General features: G+C 32.4%; 1 protein-coding gene across 7 annotated transcripts in view; it reads left to right on the top strand.

Annotated features, from left to right (window-relative positions):
- SNTG1 (syntrophin gamma 1) overlaps positions 1–4,858 on the top strand; it is an 865,152-nt gene extending 860,294 nt beyond the window's left edge. For 6 of the 7 annotated variants that reach the window (XM_070630619.1, XM_070630623.1, XM_070630620.1 and 3 more), the window contains one exon: positions 3,164–4,858. In XM_070630619.1, the coding sequence (XP_070486720.1) occupies positions 3,164–3,322 (159 nt within the window). In that variant the 3' untranslated portion in view covers positions 3,323–4,858. The remainder of the gene's footprint in view (positions 1–3,163) is intronic. The other variant, XR_011543069.1, reaches the window with a different exon arrangement.
- Positions 4,859–19,731: the final 14,873 nt, after the last annotated feature.

Here is a 19,731-nt window from a genome sequence, read left to right as displayed (position 1 = left end):
TAATGTATACAGCTATCTATTTACCCCTTGTACATCTAATTTTCTCTCAAACTTAACATGTTTAAAACCAAAATTTTGATGCTTCATGCCAAACCTGCTTTTCCCACAATTCCTCCACTTTAGTAAGTGATAACTCTCTCCCTCCAGTTGCTCAACTAAAGATCTTTGAATCATTCTTGACTTAATTTTACTTTCAAATCTCACCCCTTTTTTTATTGAAAAATTTTTAAGCTCTCTCCTTTCTTTCAGTCTTATTCCCCAACAGCTCATTCTCAATAGTGTAGCCAGAATTATCATTTTAAGACTTATGTCAATCCTTGTCGCTTCTCTGCTCAAAGATCTCCAATGGTTTTCTATGTCACTCAGAGTAAAAGTCATAAAGCGTCCATACAACACTGTAAGTTCTAGCTTGTGTCATTTCTTTGACATCATTTCTTATTAATTACTCCTTAATCATTCCATTCCAGCCATAATAACATTATTTCCTTTTTCTCAGACTTTCCTAGAATGTCTCTACCTTAGGACCTTTGAAGTTACGCTTCTGCCTGGAATGTTTTTCCCACAAACATTGAAATGATTTGCTCCTTTGTGCCCTTCAGGTTTTGTCCACATAGCAATGTGTGTGTTCCCATCCCACAGTCCCTCCCACAGTCTTTGCTCTCTTCTCTCCTTTATTTTCTTGACTGCACTTATTGTAATATTCAGAAATATTATATTTAATTTATTTATGTTCTTTTACTTTGTCTCCTGCCATTAAGAGGTAAGTCCCACCAGAACTAATTTTTGTCTGTTGTTTGCTCACGACTCTATCTTTTCACTAAAAACAAAGCAACAACAAACAAAAAGACTAGATGCATAGTAAGCACTCAATAAATATTGATTAAAAAGTGATTAAATTTTGAAGAGAACTTACATTTAGAGAGATTCTGGGGATCAGCAGAGCTTTATTACAAGGAGATAGTAAATAAGTTGGTGGAAGTCATCTGTGGCTGCTCAATAGATAGATGGGCATGTAGGTCTAGGATTCACATCAGAAATGAGTAAGAGAATGGTACTAGCTTATGTAGAAGTGATAACCGAAGCCTATGAATGGATATGATTTCCAAAGTTGGCCACTGAGGCAGAGGACAGATGAGCTGACATTGGAATCAAGGGCCAAACGTGAACACATCTCTGCCCACTGCTTTATTTTCTAATTACCTATTATTTCCTGTCTAACACTCATTTACCTGAAAGAAGGTGTAAAATTTTAAAGTCTTAATCTACATCAAATAATTGACATAAATGACAATATGTAAATAATTTAAAATATTAATATTTCCCAAAATTACTGTATATTTAGATATTTGTTTTTGATAACCAAGATATAATCTCCAATTTAAAAAAGATGAGATGGAATTGTTTTTGACAAAGAGTTATTTGTTATATTTTTGCCCAGTAGCAATGTTCAGCAATACTCTCCTTTTTACCAAGAGTGTGTTGCATGGTTTTTGTTGTTTTTTTACTTTTTAATAGTACACAGGCACATCTCATGTTTTCTAAAACTTTCCCACTCTTTTCATATCTGGTGGACTTAATATGGGTTGACACAGTAAGTACTCAAAATCTGCAAGTGAAATAAGCTGCTTGCACAAAGAATGAAGAGGTGAACAGAGGATTTGAGGGTTTAATTAAGGAAAGAGTAAACCTGCTAGCTGATCAGTAATATATCATAGCGCCAATGAAGTGTATTGTTAACAATAAATCTTCTAAGATAACTATGATGAAGTAACTAAAATCACTTTTAGATGGAAATATTTCAGGAAATTAGAATAGTTAAATCAAATCTTTGCTCTTCTCTGGAATAAATCAAGATCTGCCATAGGGAACTGATGATGAAATACTGAAAAGTTGAAAAGAATTATGGAGACAGTATAGCAATTTTATCTACGTTGACATAACTGTGAATCTATATTGTATTGTATTGTGCGCCTATTGCATGAGCTGAGAAAATACTTCCAAAGTGAATTATTTTATTTAAGTAGATCCCTGGCACATAACAGATGTTAGAATATTTTCTATTGGTTGAATTTGTTGAATGGATATTTTGTAATATTTTCCATTGGCACATATAGTATACATTGCAAACAGTCAGTAATGTGCATATCAATGGTAATTCTGTATCCTTTATTACAAATACGTAATGAAATGGAAACAACTTTGTCAGAAATTTTGTATGATTTATTACCCTCTAGTTATCCTATTTGTGATAAGTTTACATATAGACTTTGTTAAGCACATAAGTGTATGTCTTCTCTCAATTCTCTTGGAATTAAAATATTTTAATTGGACTATTGATGGTTTTTCGTAAAAATATTTCTGACAGCTTTTAAAACTCTATCCTTCATATTACCTCATGATTTTACAGTTAGTCTGACATCATTTGTGGTTTGAAAGAACTTTCCTGTTTTCATTGTAATAAATATCATTTGGCTGCCACTGGTAGGTGGGCTACAAATTTCCTTCAGTATCCAAGCGGGATACATATTTCTAAAAATCCAATTGATGGGTTCAAGTTGATTTTTTAAACAACTAATTACAACAATTAAAATAAATTAAATTTAAAATTAATGCATGGATTATTTTTTGGACTGGAACTGTTTGGCTCCTAGTGTCATAAACATTCATATCCTCTTGCTTTCAGTATTTCATATTCAATTTCCTGTGACAGATAATAACTTATTCTAGAAAACAGTGAAGAATATTTTTAAAATTATTCTAATCCAAATTTATCATTTGAAGTGTGCATAAGGAAATAAAAATACTTTTTAAGCTACTCTCATGTTTCTCTTTACTTGCACTTTATTAAGAATAAAATTTTAATCAGGCCAAATGTATTTCTATACAGTATTCATTAATATTGAAATGACTTTAACAGATAATAAAAATGCTTAGTCATTCTAGCCCTTAGACCACCATGTTTTGAAGTAAATCTGAAATACATATGAAATTTACATATTCAGTAAAAACATCTACAGTTTCCACACATTAGATATAATTGATTCTAGCTAAGTTTATTGCACTTGAAAAAAAAGTCTAGCTATTATCTAGTTATTTAGTTATTATCAATTTTTTAAAGGAATTTATTTTTATATCATGTGATTCATTTCTCTTTCCTTTTTAGGAGCTGGAATTTTCAAATCTATTTGCTGTTCTTCACTGCATTCATTCATTCTTTGCTGCCAAGGTAGCTTGTTTGGACCCTCTCTTTTTAGGCAGTCAAGCTACTGCTTCTGCTACTGCCAGCTCTACTACTACAAGCAAAGCAAAGTATATGACTTGACATACTTAGTTTTGCATTGCCACTTACCATGACTATGTAAGCAGAATAAATCTATTAATCATTTTAGACACTGAAAGAAACCATGATGTCACCAAGTCAACAGTGAAGTCAAATTGAAATTTCAGCAGAAAAAAAGAGTCATTAGGGATCTCCAAAATATGTATTTTTTGGAAGGCATCTGTGAATAATCCTAAATGAACAAAACAACCTCTTCTCACTCAGTTGATTTGTACCAGTATACTGCTTTTATCAAAAATGGAAAGAAAAGAATGATGTAAAGTATGTAAATAATATAAAAAATCTTAAGCTACCTATAAATAAAAATAGCAATTAAATGGTTATTTCTGTATTTTAGATTATTTTGTATGACAAATACATATTGGGCCAGATCATGAACTAATGCCCTATCATTGTATTATGAGTAAATAAAGGGGACAAAAAAAATATGGCAGCAAGGAGACTAGGATGAAAAAAATCTCATCAAAGAAGAAAGCAGTTTAATTTGCTGATGTAGATTTTTGTCTTGTATTCTCATTCCATCATTTGACACTGGCACTTCAATTTTGTTTACTTTATTGTAAAATATTCCTAAGAATTGCCAAAGGATAATTACATTGACCTATGAGACACAATGTGTGAAATGGGCTATTTCTCCCTTGGATCATGGATACTAAATGTTTTATTAGCTTCCAGTGTCAAACACATATGCCAAAATTTGTTAATTTAATTATGAATGATGGAAACATTTGTGAACCTCTTGTTCTTCCCTTCATTTAAGGAGATTTATATTTTACCTAATGGTATTTATTATGAAACTAAAGTTTCATAAATTTTAGGTGACCCCCAAAAACTTTTATAGAGAAAATTATATCAACAAATTTGGTGTGAGAAACAATTCTTTGTAATCCTAACCCTACTAGTTAATCGTGGACTGAAATGTCCCTAGAAAGCAGTCTCAAAGCTATTATTTATCGGTAAACGGCATTTGTCCATTTTGTAATATTTTTTGAGAAAATAAGGTGAGATCTGAAAATAAAATTTAAAATTTGTATCTTACCATGTCATAGAAAGTGATTACATAATGCCAAACTACATGGGTTATTTAGGTATCGTCTCTTAGGAAGATAAATGTGAAGAGGCTGGAAATTTGAAAGCACCTTGTGCACACGATTTAGATCCAGATATTGCACAACTATTTGTGTAACGTGGAAACGTTCTCTGTCCTTCACTGAAGCTGTCCTGAGGTCTGCTTTTAAACAATCAGATGCTTATTAAAAAAGAAAAGATTATTTTTTATTAACACACGTTTTCCCAACTGAATCAAACATTAGATATTTCTTGTGAAAATGATCCAGTATCTAATAAAGTGGTTTGATTTTCTTTTTTTAAAAAGAAAAAAAAGTCACTCAAGAAGGAAACAAAATTATTTGTGGAAACAACGCATGACCATTATAAGTTAAGAAATTAACATCAAACTATTTCCATAATTATTATAAATTATTAATTCACTTTACACCTGGTTAATTATTAAACACATTAATTTGAAAAGAAAGAGTGAAGACTCATAATTGTACTTGGGCAAGTGTTAAGTTGAATCTAGGACATCTTATTAAAAGAACTATGGCAAATTGGAAACAATACAGTTTTAATCTAATTTATTCTGACCACAAAACTAAATACATATCCAAAATTAAGACAACACTGTGGGATTTTTGCTATGCATTAGTTAAACACAATATTCTAAAATTAGAAGCCCACCAAAAGTAGGCGTGGGTAGGCCACTTTTGAACTTATGGAGAAAGAGTAGATTTAAGTATCTACTTTAAGATTCTTAGCAGTAGTAGCCAGTTCATTATAGAATCTCTGCTACTAACCAGAGTTGTATCTCGTGTACCCTGCATTGGGGTAACATCGATGTGTCCACAGTGCAATAATCTGGTCTACGGGCAACACTTTACATAAGTGTAATGTAATCATTAAAAAATTAGTCAGATTTTGTAAAAGCTCCATTTAAAAAATACAAAAGGCAATATAATTAAATATCCCTTTTGTTATATTGTAATCTTCTATGTGCTCATGTGTATGATAAAAGAAAAGGTGTACAATGAGATACATATGGGTATATATCTCTTTGTACAACACGCACACATATACACATATATATACATATGTATATATATAATAAATGCTAAAAAAATTATATTAGAAAAATATTTCAAATACATATACTTAATACTTTAAATTTACATTGTAAATTGTAATTGAATCAAAATTTATGATAATATCATTATTGTGTTTATTTTTGATACTATTGATAAAAAAACAACAGGCCTAACTTGCTACTTAACATGATTAGTGGAGCAGTCACCTATTAGAAAAATATTATTCTCATTTTCATCAGTTAGCCATCAGTATTTAACATTTTCTTTTACAGTGCAATGCTTAGCCATTACCACTTGTTATAACTTGGACTACTTGAATGAGAAAGTTTAGAAATGAACAAAAATACTCAGATAAATCTCTATTTCTCATGTAATTTACATTTAGATGCATGAGATTTATTCATCAAATTCTACTTTGTACTAGAGCACATTTTAAAAGCAGAACGCTTAATTATGTGTTAACCCCTCCAGTGCCTTGGTCTATGTATGTATGTATGTATGTATGTATATGTGTGTGTGTACACATATTATAATGTATACATACACACACTTTAAAAGCTTCATTATAGTGTACATAGTGCAAGCTCAAAGGGATTATATTATAGGTACTTAGGTCAGAGAAGGGAGTTCAAACATCATTTGAAATCTTTGCTAACTACTATAATAATGTATTTTGCCTGATAAAGAATAGCAATTTATTTAAGCTGAAGTCTATTAAAGCAGGGGCATTTTTAATTTGTTATAGTGCAACAAGAATTTATTTCAAAAATACTTTAATAGATAATGTAAGTGTAATAGGCACCCCAACATTTACCATTCAACACTATTTTAAAAGGATAATAATCAGCTGGCCATTTCTTGCCCATTTTTTAGGCACATCCCAATTTATAGTTTTAAAACTTTTGCTCACAAAACTGTCACTCAGCAAGAAAAAAAGGAATTACTTGAAGATAAATGTCAAATCCATATTACTTATGTAAACAGAGACATTTTCCTTTGAGTGCATTAGTTTATAGATGAATATTTCTCTCATTTACAATGACAAATCTTGTTCATAAACTTTGTCTACATTGAATGCTGGATTTCAGAAAAGCTTGATTTATTATTTTGGAAGAGTAATAATCCTAAAAATTATTTAGAATTACTGCTAGAAATCAGCAGTATGGAGAAGCTTTAAGAGCGCAAGGAAATCTTATACTTAACTTATTAAGGTAAGTGTAGGTATTTTGAGATTAATAACAAACATTTTGCCACTCACTACTGCTATACTCATGAGCTTTCCTTAAGCATTTGCTTTATTCAGACCTCTAAAATTCTTGTTTATGATTTATTCTTATTCCTTGATACTTTAAAATCATAATTCACTTATTTGCATATTTAAAGTTGCTTTTCAATATAAGTAAAATATTATAAATGTTATATATTTTATACGTATTAAAATGCCATTAAAATATCAGAAATATGAAATGTAAATATATTTATTTCATTTTTAATTGTTTTGGTGGATGTTGGTAAATGTAAATTAATATCTGGGGCAAAAACTTGTCACTTCATTCTTTGAGTTCATTAATATACTACTAATAAAACTGTACCTTTTTTAATGAAGCATACTGAAAAATAAAAACAAATACTTTTTACTACATTTGTGTTTTCCTTCTTGGGTTTGATTTTGTAGGTTTTACATACATTTAGAGCATGATGGTGAGAGACTTAACTGCAATGAACAGAGGCCGACTTGATCTGTCCACCTTGGGTGCAGACCTCTTGAGACATGTTGTGTTCTGGCTTATCAATATTTATGAAGATTAGATATCTGACCTCTAAAAGGCCTTGCAGATTGAAGAAAGATGCTATTTGCCAAATTACTTAAACAACTAGAGTTACAACTTTTGAAAGCAAGACAACTTTGATATCTTCACCCTGGTCCTTTGAGTTGGATCTATATTGAGAGGACTGGACTGACAGGGCCTCATTATCTGGTGGTTTGCAACTGAGAAGCCGCTCATCACTTTATGTCATGCAACACTACAGATGTCTTTCAGATGATTACTATGCCATAAGAATGAGTGATCATAGAAATCATTTTAGAACAATTATGATGTTCATATTATTCCAGTTGCTAAATGAGCATTTTAATCTCCTTTCATTTTTGATGTTTTCTTTTTTTGTTTCAGAAAAAGAAATTCTGCTGAAAAAAATAGTACATGCCCTTCATAGGTAATTTAAGCAATTAAAAAGGATACACAAAAAAACTCCAAGTAGATATCATATTAAATCTCACACCAGAAAATAATCACAATTCATTTTAGATGAACATTAGTCTATACATATATCTATATTTCTATTATGCCAAAATTAAATATAATTAGTTGATGTACAAGTGTATAGGTTTAAATTCTTCTATAAGTATACTCCTGCAAAAATATAAGAAAAATAAAGAGATACCTGTGTCTTGGGGAAATTTATGAACAAGAATAGCAAATATAGATTTTTGAAAGCTAACTACATATTATCAGAAGTGGAATTATGTATATATTTGAAAAGATCCATGACCTCAAGAATATTCTCTTTTAATTTTTAAGATAAGGTAGATTTTGGACACAAAATAATCCAACCTTTTCACAACACAGATCTGTACGTTTTGTCAAATGGATGCGAATATGTACCACCATCAAGATCAAGATATGGAACAGTTCAATCTCACCCACAAATTCCCCAGTGTCACTCTGTGGGCAACCTCTTCCCCTACTTCAACCCCCAGGTCAACTGTTGATCTTTCTGCCCCATTGCAAGATTCCTTTTTTGAAATTAAAATGTACAGTATGTTATCCTTTGCGATTATTCCCTCTCTTTTTTGTCATCCATTCTCCTCGGAAAGTCTTTTTGGGTATCTTCTCTTTCAGGAGGATACCAGTCCTGTCATTTGGGCCATGCTCCCTCTTGAGGCACTGAGAAAGGATCTGTTCCAAGACTCTCTCACAGTGCCTGGTAGTTCCTTGGCTCTCGGCAGCATAATTCCAATCTTCACATGGTGTTCTCCTTGTGTGTGTGTCTTATTTTATAAGGACTTCAGTCAAGTTGGATTAGGGGTCTGTCACACTCAACTAGCTGCATCAGCAATGTCCCTATTTCCAAATAAGGCAAGATTCTGATGTACTAGGGGTTAGGGCTTTAACCTATCTATTTTAGAGGGGGGACACAAACCCTTAACAGCCCTTTAGATAGCAGCGTAAATGTCCTTTACTATGGGAAGCTTTTTGCTACTTCCTTTCCTTCAGAAAAGCTGAATTCTTTCTGCCATGAACTCATAGCACTTGGTCACCTCTATTGCTATGGTTTAATGTACCATTTCTCTATCAAACTTTAATTTCTTGAAGGCGGAGACTATGTCTATTTTGCTTATCTTCATATATTCACCATCTAGCACCATTCCTGGGACATAGAAGGTGCTTAATGAATGGTGTTATTCTTGAATGATTTTAATAAAAACAATAACTAAACATAAGGTTTTGTCCATAATTAAAAATGATGACATTACTAAAGTGACTACATTACACTATTTTAGTTATTGTCCTGCCATACTTGCTTATTTTTCCTAGAAAATATTTGTTGGAGAGTTTCCTTTTATATGAAACTGCTAATCATATATGTAATAGCTGACAAAATAAGAAAACAAGAGTTGATATTCCTCCGTAGTTTTTCTCTTCATTTATTTTTTTTAGGTCTGATGTTTCTCATTTCACATTATCATTTTCTAAAGCATCTTCTAGTAATATAATGTATGTCAATAAATTTTCAACATTGTCAAATTTTAAACTAATGAATAGTACATATCTCTACAGAACTAAATTCTTTATTTAGAGAAAATTTTTCCCAAAAGAAATTATAAAATAAAAAACTTCAAAGTTAAGGCATTGTAAAGTAAATAATGAAAAATAGATACAGAGTTGTACAGAGGAACTCAATTTATTCATTCTGTGAAATGCACCCTGAAAGATAAAAATAATCAAAATGACATTCAGAGACAGTAAGGATCTCTGCTATGTAGCAGTAACCAGCTAGCTTTCTAAGAATATTCAGGGTAAAAGAAACTATGTCAACTTTTCTCTTCTTAAGTTAGTGACTTTATTTGATAAATAAGATAAGTGAAACCAAGGAATCAGCATCAAGTAACCCCAAATACGTTATGTGGACATTTCTAATTGGCTTTGAATGTGCAGTAATGGGATTTGCAGATTCACTTTGCAACAGTTCCCTCAAAATGATTATGTGGAACAAAATAATGTCATTCCTAAAAAAATGATTGTGTTGCCATTGTCACCTCTGTCAGGAACACTCTGTCGAATCTCTTCTTGTCCCAGATCGGTCTTCCCTCTTGTATAAAGCACTTTCACTTTCATGATCATGTTATGTCCTAGAACTCTATTGTATGGTAATTACATATAACACTCTGTAGGCTTTTCTATAGAAAATATTGCAAAAGACGACAACTACTCTCTTTTATGATAATTTATTGAGGTGAAATTCACATACCATAAAATTAGCTATTTTAAAGTAAACAGTTCAGTGACGTTTAGTATACTCTCAACGTTGTGCCACCACCACCTCTATCTAGTTCCAAAACATTTCCATCATTGCATAGTGAAATCCCTAACCCATTGAACAGTTTCTCCTCCTTCCCATTTCCCCAAGCTCCTGACAACCATACATCTGCATTCTGTCTCTATGGATTTTTCTATTCTGGATATTTCATATAAATGGAACGATAATATGTGGTCTTTGTGCCTGGCTCCTTTCACTCAGCAGAATGCATTCAAGGCTCATTTATGTTAGTGTGAATCAGTTCTTCATTCCTTTTCATGGCTTAATGTCCAGCTACTCTGATAAGGCACAAAGGCAGTTAACGATGCTGCTCATCTGAATTCCAAGTCCCAGTGGCAGAGGAGTCAATAGTGCTGAGGGCAGAGGAAACAGAGGAGAATTCTAAGTGTAGTATTGGATTCAGCATGGCCCCCAGAAAATAATTTATGAACACAATTTGTCTTTGAAAGTGAGCCACATTTTCCCCTGCTCCTCCTTGCATGTGTTCTGCATAACTTGTTTATGTAGTACTCTAATGATCTCTCTCAAGCCCTCATGGCTGACATGAGATAGTCCTCTCTCTGTTCTATCAAAATTCTTACTCCTTAAGTTTCAATAAACTAAGAGAAATACTGGAGGAAAAATCTGAAGGAATTCAAATGGATGAAAATTAATAACTATAAGTAACATTTTTATAGCATTTGCTATAGGTCTAGCATGTTTCTAAGTTCTTTACATATATTAACTCATTTAATTTTCATAACAACTTTTGAATAGGTACAAATATCTTCATTTTACTAGTAAGAATATAGAGTTAAAACAGATTTCCCCAAATTTTCTAGTAAATTATAAATGCAGGAAAAATGAGTAAAACATTACCAGTGTTCAAATTTTTTTTGGATAGAAGCTTAAATGTAATTTCAGTCCCAGTAATTAATTAAAGCAGGGAAGATTATTAGAAAGGTGGGGAAACTTTTTTACTTGTTTGCTTTTTGTATATAATGAGACATAGGAGCAGAGATTAACAATGTTTTCAGTGATTGAAAGTGTGGCCTCCTGGATTACCCTGAGGTGTTCTACTTCACAACATGTTTCTTTGGGATGTCTGATGTCTCAAATACATTGGATTACAATCAGCGCATATAGTGAAATCTATGGCAATGTTAGTATGATACTTTGTGTAAATAGTAACATACCTTATGAGAAGATGATTTTTCTAAGTTAGGAATATATTATACAGAGGTTCCCTGTTGTATGCTTAATAATCAGATGACACTACATAAGGCCCTGCAATGGACAGGTGCTGTAATGGCTGGGCTTACATTGACATTGGCCTTGTTTCTATGACTCACTTGTGCCACTCCAGGTTCCTTTCTGCCAAGTCCACTTGGATTCAACTTCTCCAGACTTCATTTAGATCTTTATTTCCCCAGGCTCCTTCCTGCTCAGAACCTTTGAGCCTGGGGTGGCCTGCACCTGGAAATTCAACTACCAATATACCAACTTCTACTCATTCAAGGTTTCATTTTAAATGTCACTTTTTTCAACAAACCTTTCCCTGAAACTACTCCTTCCCAGCACCATCACCAAGATCTGTGAGCTACATTTAATTACCTCCTTTCTGTATATAATGAAACTGAGAAAGACAGCCTATTGATTTGTGCAAGGTTAAGCAAAGCATAACTGAAATAGGTAGGAAGTGAATGCAAGATTATTGGCCACCTGAAACGTGGAGAGAAGAATGCAGATGGGTTAGGGAACTAGGGACCTGAGAAAGGGAATAACAATGAATTCCCAGAGTTTTCTTGCTGCCTCGTGTATTTCAGACTAGTTACTGAAGAAATCAATAAGCCAGAACACCAATGAGCACAAACAAAAAAAGGCTCAAAGAGAAGCATGCTCTCTTTGGCTATATGTGATCTGGGAAAGGACAAGCTAGCAAGACAGAAAACATTTGGATAGCAGAAATCATCAATGAGTGTGATGATAGTAGAAATTACGAAAATTGAACAAGAAAGAGAAAATAGACTGAAAAAAATGAACAGAGCCTCATAGATCTGTGGGCTTACAGTAAAATATCTAATGTTTGTATCATGGGAATTCCAAAAGAAAGGAAAAAAATGGGGTTAAAAAAGTATTTGAAAGGGCCTGCCCTGTTCCCTAGTAGTTAAATTCGGCATACTCTGCTTCGGTAGCCCAGGTTTGGTTCCTGGGTGTGGACCTACACCGCTTGCTGGTGGCCATGCTGAGGCTGTGACCCACATATAAAATAGAGGAAGATTGTCACAAATGTTATCTCAGGGAAAATCTTCATTAGAAAAATAAAAGAATTTGAAGAAATAATGGCTGAAAACTGTCCAAATTTGCAAAAGATATATATATATACAGATTTAAGAATCTGTCAAAAAACCCAGGACAAAATATATCATAGTCAAACTACAACAAAGTCAAAACACTTCTGTTGGGGGTTGGGGAAAGGCAAAAGAAGCAAAGGGGTACATTTGTATAGTGATGAATGGCAACTAGATTCTTGGTGGTGAGCACGCAGTGTACACAGAAGTTGAAATATAATTAGGTGCATCTGAGACTTATCCAATGTTATAAATCAGTGTTACCTCAATTAAAAAACTTTTATTGTCAAACTAAAAGCAAAGAAAACAAAAGCAATAAGAGAGAAAGAACACCTTACCTAGGAAAGGAAGAAAACAATTAGAATGAAAGTAGATTTTATTTCAGAAACTACAGTGGCCAGAAGGAAGTAGCACAATAATTTTCAAGTACTGAAAGAAATGGATTATTCCATTTCTTATAAGTAAACAAAGAAATAGGATACCCACAATCCCATACCCAGTGAAAATATCCTTCAACAATAAGGGAGAAATCAAGAACTTCTCAGATTAAATGAAACCAAGAAAATTTATGAGCTGCACACTTACCCCAAAAGAATGGCTAAAGAATACTTCCTAAACAGAAAGGAAGTTACTAAAAACATAATCTTGACTTATTAGGAAGTAAGAAAAAACAAGATAAATAGTAAAATTATAATTAAATACGGCAGACTTAGTTTCTCATTTTGAGTTTTCTAAACTATGAATGATGACTGAAGCAAAAATAATAACAGTGGCTGATGAAGTTCTCAGTACAATAATATTACAAATAGAGAAGGATAGAATGTAAAGGAAAGTAAGATATCTATGCTTTAACTGAATTTGTAAGTGATAAAAGAAATAGACATGTTATGGAGATAATAATGTATTACCTACCACATTCAAGGAAAAAATAACTATGAGGACATGTACACTTAAGGATACCAGAGACAAAGCCAAATAGAATTCCAAACAAAATATTTAAGTAACCTACAGGAACGCAAACAAAAGAAAAGGAAAAAAGCACAGGAACAAAAAACAGAAAGAACAAATAGAAAACAAAAAGTCAAATGACACACTTAAACCCTAACATTTCACAAGTTATATTAAAAGAAAACCATCTAGATATACCAATTAAAGGATAGAGATTAGCAGATGGGATTAAAAAAACATGATGACCCAACTATAAACTGTTTAAAGAAGCTCATTTCAAATGTAACGATATAGATATGTTGAAAGAAAAAGGATGGAAAATAATACACCACACAAGCATTAAGCAAAAGGAAGCAAGAGTGGATAAAATAATATCAAATAAAGCAGAATTAAAATTAAGAAATTATCAAGGGTAAACGTGGTTATCCTAACATGACAACAGGATCCATCCACCAACAATATATAGCCATCTAACTGTGGATGCACTAAAAAAATGGAGCTGAAATGCGTTTGAAGCACTAAATGATAGAACTGAAAGGAGCATCGACAAAGTCACAATTATAGTTGAAGACTTCTACAACCCTCTCTTAACTGATTGAACAGCTAGACAGAAATTAGCAAGGGTAGAAGAACTCAACAAAGTGTCGCTCAATAGAATCTGACATTTATAGAATAATCCATATCACAGCATTACCAGATTCCTCCTTCTTCTTAAGCCTCAATGGAGCATATATCAAGATAGACCATACTTTGGAACATAAAACAAACCTGAAGAAATAATTTAAAAACAACTTTAAAGAATTGAAATCATACAGAATAAACAATCTCTAAAGAGTTGGAAGTTAAACATTATACTTCTACATAATCCATGGGTAAAAGAAGATATCTCAACAGATATCAAAAAGACTGATAAGGAAAGAGAGAAGAAACAAATTACTAATGTCAGGAACAAAGAAAGGAATATTACTAATGATCCTGCAGACATCAAAAGTATAATGTGATATGAAATGAACAACTCTAAATACAGAGTCTAAATACATAAATCTTACAACTTATATGAAGGCAATTTCTTGAAAAGCATAAACTGTTATACCTAATATGAAATATATAATTTGAATATCTCTTTAACTATTAAGAAAATGAATTCATAATTATAATTCCCAAAGAAGAAATCCACAGTCTCAGATGGTTTCACTGGACTGTGGCAATAAATGTTTAAAGAATCATTAACACCAACCCTATACAATTTTTTGGAAAAAATAGAAGAAAAGAGAACAGTTCTTAAGTAATTATGTGAACTTAGTGTTTCCCTGATATAAAAAACAAAGTTAGTATAGAATAAGAAAACTACAGACTGATATTGCTCATGAATATAAACACAAATATTCTTAGCAAAGTGTTACCAAATAGAATTCAGCAATACATAGCAACACTATGAACTTGACTAACTGGTATTTATTTAAGGGATACAAAATAGGTGTGATATTTAAAAATCAATCATATGGCAATCTGGCTAAAGAAAAAAAGTACATGACAAAATCAATTGATGCACTAAAAGCATTTGAAAAAATCAAAATGCATTTATGATGAAGACTCTCAGCAGAAGAGAAATAGGGGAGAATTTCCTCAACTTGCAAAATATATTCACAAAAACTTACAGCTGGCATTATACTTAATGGTGAAAGACTGAATGCTTGCATGTATGATAGGAAATACAAGGATTTTGTTTCTCACCAATGCTATTCAAATTTGCATTGGAAGTTCTAGCCACTGTGAGAAGACCAAAAAGAAGAAATTAAGATAGATATATTGGAAAGGAAGAAATAAAGTTGTCCCTACTCACAGGTGACATAACCGTCTACATAGAAAATCCCACAGAGGGAGACGATATTTGCAAATCATATATCCAATAAGAAGTCAATATCCAAAATATATAAATAACTCACACAATTCAATGACAAAAGAACAAACAGCCTGACTAAAAAATGAGCAGAGGATTTGAACGTTTTTCCAAAGAAGATTTACAGATGGCTGACAGGCACATGAAAAGATGTTCAATATCACTAATTATTAGGGAAATGCAAATCAAAACTGGAATTAGCTATCACCTCATGCCTGCCAGAATGGCTACAATAAACAGAACAAGAAATAACAAGTGTTGGAGAGGATATGGAGAAAAGGTAACCCTCATACACTGCTGGCAGGTATGTAAACTAGTGCTGTCAGTATGGAAAACATTATGGAGATTCCTGAAAAAATTACAATTAAAGCTACCATATGATCCAGCTATTCCACTTCTGGGTATTTATCCAAAGAACATGGAAACTAATTCAAAAAGATATTTGTACCCCTATAGTCACTGCAGCATTGTTCACAATAGCCAAGACTTGGAAACAATCCAAGTGCTCATTGATGGATGAAGGGATAAAGAAGATGTTGTGTATATATATACAACAGAATACTACTCCACCATAAAAAAAAAAATGAAATAATTCCATTTGCGACAACATGGATTTACCTTGAGGGTATTATGCTAAGCAAATAATCCATATGGAGAAAGTCAAATACCATATGATTTCACTTATATGTGGAAGAAAAACAACAACAACAAACAAACACATAGATACAAAAAACAGATCGGTGGTTACCAAAGGGGAAAGAAGGTGGGGAGATGGCTAAAGGGTTAAAATGGTACATTTGTATGGTGACAGAGGGCAACTGGACTTTTGGTGGTGTACACGATGTAGTCTGTACAAAAGTCGAAATATAATGAGGTACACTTGAAGTTATATAATGTTATAAACCAATGTAACCTCAATGAAAAAAGAAATAAGGAAAAGAAAATCCCCCAGAATGTGCAGAAAAGAAAGAAAGAAACTCTTATAACTAAAACTGAATTTATCAAGAACACAGGATACAGGATCAACATTTAAAAATCCATTTCACTTCTCTATGCTAAAAATGGACATGAAAATCAAAATTTAAAATATAACAACGATTACAACTACACAAAAAATTAAATGTTCAGATGCGTCTTTAACAAAATGTGTATAGGATTTGTACGATGTTAACAACAAAATGTTTTTATAAAACATCAAAGATGATCTAAATAAATGGAGATTCATACTGTGTTCATGGATGGGAAGACTCAACAGAGTAGAGAAGTCAATTCTCCCCCAAATTGATACATAGGGTTAATACAATTTCAATGAAAATCTGAGAAAGATAGAAATTTCTATGTATACATATAGATATAAACAAAAGTATCCTAAATTTTGCCTGGGAAAGGAAAGGAAGTAGAATCACTAAAACATTTTTCCAGTTTTATTGAGATATAATTGACATACAGCTCTGTATAAGTTTCAGGTGTACTGCATAATGACTTGACATACATATATTGTGAAACAATTACAATAAATTTCGTCAACATCCACTATCTCGAATAGATACCGAAAAAAAGGAAAAATGTGTTTTTTTCTTTTTGATAAAAACTCTTAGGATTTACTCTCTTGGAAACTTTCAAATATACCACACAGCATAGATAATTATACTCATCATGTTGTACATTACGTTCTTAGTACTTACTTATAACTGGAATTTTGTATCTTTTGACCACCTTCATCAAATTCCTGACCCCCACCTCTCCACCCCCTGGGTAACCACAAATCTGATCTCTTTTTCTATAAGTTTGTTTATTTTTTCAGATTCCACATATAAGTGAAATCATACAGTATTTGTGTTTCTCTGTCTAACTTATTTCACATAATATAATGCCCTCCAGTTTCATCCATGTTGTTACAAATGGCAAGAACTAAAATATTTAATTAAGAATAAGAACATTTTGTGATATAATCATGCACCCATTATAACAGCTATAATAAAAAAGTAAAATAAATAAAACATTCAAAAGGGTGACAACAAATGCTGGCAGGAATGCAAAATGTCACAGTCTGAAAAATATTTGTCATTTTCTTAAAAAAGAAACAAAACTAAAAATTTATATCTGCAAAAAAGTGTACAAAATTGTTCTTAATACCTTTACTTGTAATAGTCAAAAACTGGAAACAATGAAACTGTTCTTCAGTAGATCAACTACTAAACAAATGGAGGGACATTATATCAAGGAATAGAAGGAACTAATTATAAAATTAAAAGGAACTAGTTATTGGTGCATACAACAATTCTGATGGATTCAAGGGCACTATGCTGAATGAAAAAAGAAAAATTCACCTTTGGGTTTCAAGTTTAACGTGAAGAGCTTGAAAACCATCACTCCTATCCTTACAATGGGAAAAGTTGAACAAATAGAAAAAAAGGACTTTTCTTGGATCAACAGGGATTTGAGTTTGCAGGACAAAAATGCACCCCAAAATCTGGATAGACAAGTAAAACCACAATCTTAAGCAAGATCTACTTCCCTGGATTAAAAGCCATGGTAGCCATAAACTGGTAGAAACACTCAAATGGTAATATTGATGAACTGTTGGAGGCTAAGCATGAAGTAACACGAGAATAAGAAATTTCTGGAAACCACAGGATCAAAAAGATTGAAGGGATTTTACAGAAACTTAAATCCTACACTTTAATGGGATTACTTCTAAGAAGCTTGAGAGGCTCTCAAGCGAAAAATGAAAAACGTTGTCCTTGTCGTTCTACAGGGAAAAGGAAAAATGACCATTGTGAAATATATGGAGGGAATTTTCTATAACAGAGGTGTACTTTCCAGGGAAAAGTGTACTAGAGCCTTTTCTCAGCTGAGGGAAAGGTAGTGAGCACACTCAGTTCTCTCTGAATTTCCTATATAATTCAAGGTCAGGGGGATGGGGAAGAAAAGCTAAGAAACACTGGCAAAGGTCACAGCTCAGAAACAAAGGCTGATATTTAATCAGAAGATTATACAATGCTTCCTGTCCCCAACACCTTACTAGAACTTAGACAGGACTCCAATATAATAACAGTGGATTACATTTTGAAAAGCTGCAAGATTCAGAGCCTTTCTAAAGATGACTACATACGGATGCCCAAAGGCTAGAAGAAACACAGAAACAAAGACACTACAAGATTTCAGACTCTGGGAACTATAGCTACAAGAAACATAAACACAGCCAACTTTTAGACAGATTAACATGAAACCTCAGACTTAAGGTCTGTTTACCTCAGTTAACTGTTATCCAGTACATCATGCCCAGCTTTCCACAAACAGTACAAGCCATGCAAAAAAAAAGAAGGAAGAAAGAAAGAAAAAACCACAATCTGAAGAAACAAAGCAAACTTCAGAACAAGACAAAGTTATAACACACATATTTAATTTATCGGCCAGAGCATTTAAAATAGCTATGATTATTTATTAATATATATGATTTATATGTATGATTTTATATATATCATTTCATACATTTACATATAAAGGGAAAGGTAGAACATATGCAGGAACTGATATGTAATGGAAAAAGAGAGATGAAAACTCTAAGAAAATACTCAAAAGGAAATGCTAGAAATCAAAACATTGTACAGAAATAAAAAAATCGCCTTGATGAGTTCCTCGATAGACTGGAAGCAGCCAAGAAAAGATCAGTAGCTTGAAGATAGGTCAACAGAAATTTCCTAAACTGAAATGCAAAGAGAAAAAGAATATAGACAAAAACAAAATAGAATATCCAAGAACCGTGGGACAATTTCAAAAGTTGTAACATAGAAGTAATTGGAATACCAAAAGGAGAATAAAGAGAAAATAGTAGAAGAAATATGCAAAGCAAGAATGGCAAGGGACTTCCCAAAATAAGTGACAGATTCCAAGTCAGGATCCAGGAAGTTCGGCGAACACCAGGTAGGACGAATGTCTATAAATCTACATCCAAACATATCATATTCAAACTGAAAGAAACAAGGACAAAGAAAACAATCTTCACAGAAGGCAGAGAAAGAAAACATGTTACTTACAGAGGAACAAGGTAAGAATTACATTGGATGTCCCTTCAGAAACGATATAAGAAGATGAGAGTGAATTATTCAAAAGTGTTGAAAGAAAAAAACACCAAATGAAAATCCTCTATCAAAATTTTCTTCCAAATTTGGAGAAACAAACATTTCCTCAGACAAACAAAAATTGAGGGAATTCATTACTAGCAGATGTATCTTCCAAGAAAAAGAAGAAATTCTTCAGGAATAAGGAAAATGATATAGGTCAGAAACTCAGATCTACATAAAGAAAGGGAAAGTTTCAGAGAAGGGGCAAACACAGGAAAATAAAATCTTTTATTTTTTCCTGTTTTTAAATAATCTAAACCATAACTATTTAAAATAATAATGGTAATAATATTTGAGGTGATTATGGCATATGTATAAGTGAAATTAATGACAGCAGTGT

Source organism: Equus przewalskii, chromosome 8 (genome assembly GCF_037783145.1).
Source record: "Equus przewalskii isolate Varuska chromosome 8, EquPr2, whole genome shotgun sequence".
Taxonomy (NCBI): Eukaryota; Metazoa; Chordata; class Mammalia; order Perissodactyla; family Equidae; genus Equus; species Equus przewalskii.
The sequence above is the reverse complement of the archived record's forward strand: the minus strand, read 5'-3'. Positions and strand labels throughout refer to the sequence as shown.